General features: G+C 39.0%; 1 protein-coding gene across 1 annotated transcript in view; it reads left to right on the forward strand.

Annotated features, from left to right (window-relative positions):
* Nucleotides 1-2,500, forward strand: part of Roc1a (Regulator of cullins 1a) — a 6,517-nt gene that overhangs the window by 2,143 nt on the left and 1,874 nt on the right. The window contains exon 2 of the mRNA XM_043002058.2: nucleotides 2,456-2,483. Within this exon, the coding sequence (XP_042857992.1) occupies nucleotides 2,456-2,483 (28 nt within the window). The remainder of the gene's footprint in view (nucleotides 1-2,455; nucleotides 2,484-2,500) is intronic.

Genomic DNA, 2,500 nt, shown 5'->3' on the forward strand with positions numbered 1-2,500 from the left:
TCCCTTCAGCCGTCATTTTAGTTTATATGCTTTTTCAGTGCTGCAAATTATGACTGAAAGATATATTAGAACAGCTATAATAACTAGGAAAATGCTCCAATGTCGAAATGTTAGTATGTAAGTCAATTATCATTGGTGAAAAGTTTCTGTTTATTGTTATTGTTGACTATATAAATACTAGTTATGATAGAATATTCTAGTAATTCATATTCTGCAGCTGAAGTGTTGCAGTTTAGTGTGGTATGATTGAAAAACCATAGAATATTAACCCAATGCAGATGCCTAATGACCTAACTGGTCGTCAGGGCGGGCGGTCTATGACACTAGTGGCGTGTGAAAAAAATTATAGGGATGGGGAAAGGGAATTTTCTGCCCTCTGGGTAGCACAGACTAGCCCAAACAATATTTTTCCATAAATCCATCATAAAATGGAACTTTGGAACCCTGTAGCTCTGGAGCTATAACTGTGTGCATGCCAACTGTGAGCAGACCCTGATGTTGCGTCATGTACACATTGACTCCCGTCTCTCAGGCCTAATTGGTGCTGACATGTATGTCATGACACTGGCCTCAATGGGTTAACCCGTTAACGCCAGATGACAACATATTATATCGAGTGGTGACAGGACCAGCTGCCAGGGACAAGATATTCTATCATGGGTTTCCTTCTGGCTGGTGTACCTGGTCATCGATCACTGGCCGCGGCCAGTGCAGGCAAATATCCTGAGGCGTTAGGCTTGCATGTTTGAAGTATCCATGTGTTTCAGCCATTTGGAGCCAAATTAGCCCTGTCGGCAGCAGGTTAAGTAAACATCAAAATAGAGTTAAAATTACTGTTATATATCTTGGATGGGCTATCCAAGGTTGGCGTGAGAATGAGGAAGATGAACATCCTCCACATACATGCATGACAAGACATATCTTTCATGATATGCTGTCATGTCATGGTGTGGCAGCAGTTACCATTGGGTATGTGTTATTACATCATGGCTTTTTGTATGGCCAACGTTCCAGATGATCATATGCGCAATGGTTGGCCACAGTTAGGTTGGTTGAATAGCCAAAGGCGTTAGGCCTACACTTTGAAATACCCCAGTGTTTAGACCACTTGAGCCAAAATCTCTCAGTTATCAGTTTAACTAGCATTGGCATCACTGTAGGTAGATTTGATGTTTGCAGCCTTTTATATGATTAATTCAACCAAATTGAATTCATAATCAAATAAGGGATCAGTCCAAGCTCTGTATCACCAAACTTTATATGATAAAGGTTTGCTTTCTTTTGCCAGGGCACCGAGAGAGACAAAGGCTGTGGTGATCACTTAACTGTGCCGTGGTTCCTTTGCAGTGATATAAAACCCAGTTGCAGATGTTGGGTGTGATGTGTGGGCCTGTGAATACTTCTAGGTGTCTTGTAAACAATTACTGTGTGTTAGCCTTTGCAGATGTAATTGCTCTATTGTCAATTAAGATAAAGCCACAACTATCACAAAATCCATACTCTTTTCTGTCTGAAGTTATAGTACTTTTCATTTGATGAAAAAAAGGAAAGAATGTAATGTATTTTTATTGATAAGAAAGTTAACCCATTGCAGATGGGAAATAGATTCACTTGTTCAGTCTCCAGGATGGTTTTATTTCAGAGTGAGGCAACTTCACACAACATACCTTGACTTTTCCCACTCTCATTCAGTCACTCATTGTAAAACTAGAGCTGTTTTTGTGTTTTATTTTTTGTGTTTTATTGAGTTTAGAGACTTATATGTGCCATATGACAGGCTCTATCAATGCTGCAGTTGAATAAAACTGTAGTATATGATATATATCAGCTCATTATTATTATCTTTATTCTCAGTGTGATAGAAGTATTGCTGTTTTATAGGAGGACAAAGAGCAACTTTATTTTTTCATATTTGTGTGCTGTCATGAATGAATATGAAACATATAACCATCTACAATGAAGATAACATGAAGATGTAGGGAAGAGGAAGGAAACCAATGCTTATGACTGTGAGTGCCACCTCTAGAGCAAGAGGTTGGTAACTTGCTGTGTGCCATCGCTCTCTAAAGATGGTGCTTGCTAGAGACCGTGGATGGGTGCCATTCAAGGCTCTCTATCCTGCTGGTGCTAGAAGAAAGTGGTGCCATTTAAGTTTTGGATGTTAAGTTAACTTAATATTACAGTAATTATAGTAATTATGACTGCAATCACTCCTTACTCATTGCAAAATAAATAGCACAATGATCCAAAATCCCAGAACGTCATGTACATTATGACACCCGTTATCAGGCCAAAGCTCCTGTGTCATGTAGGTCATGACACCTGTCCGCTATGGGTTAATTATTTGTTTGATTTAAGTTGCTAACCAGACAAACTCAGGTTATCCAAAGTTTTGTAAGCATATAGGATTAATGTTGTCAAAGCAGACATTTAATTTTATTTTTTCTACTTTCAGTGGAATGCTGTGGCATTATGGGCCTGGGGTGAGTATCTATCTCAG

Source organism: Penaeus japonicus, unplaced genomic scaffold (assembly GCF_977035675.1).
Source record: "Penaeus japonicus unplaced genomic scaffold, GWHDUDI00000001_assembly GWHDUDI00000021, whole genome shotgun sequence".
In the NCBI taxonomy this organism is placed as follows: Eukaryota; Metazoa; Arthropoda; class Malacostraca; order Decapoda; family Penaeidae; genus Penaeus; species Penaeus japonicus.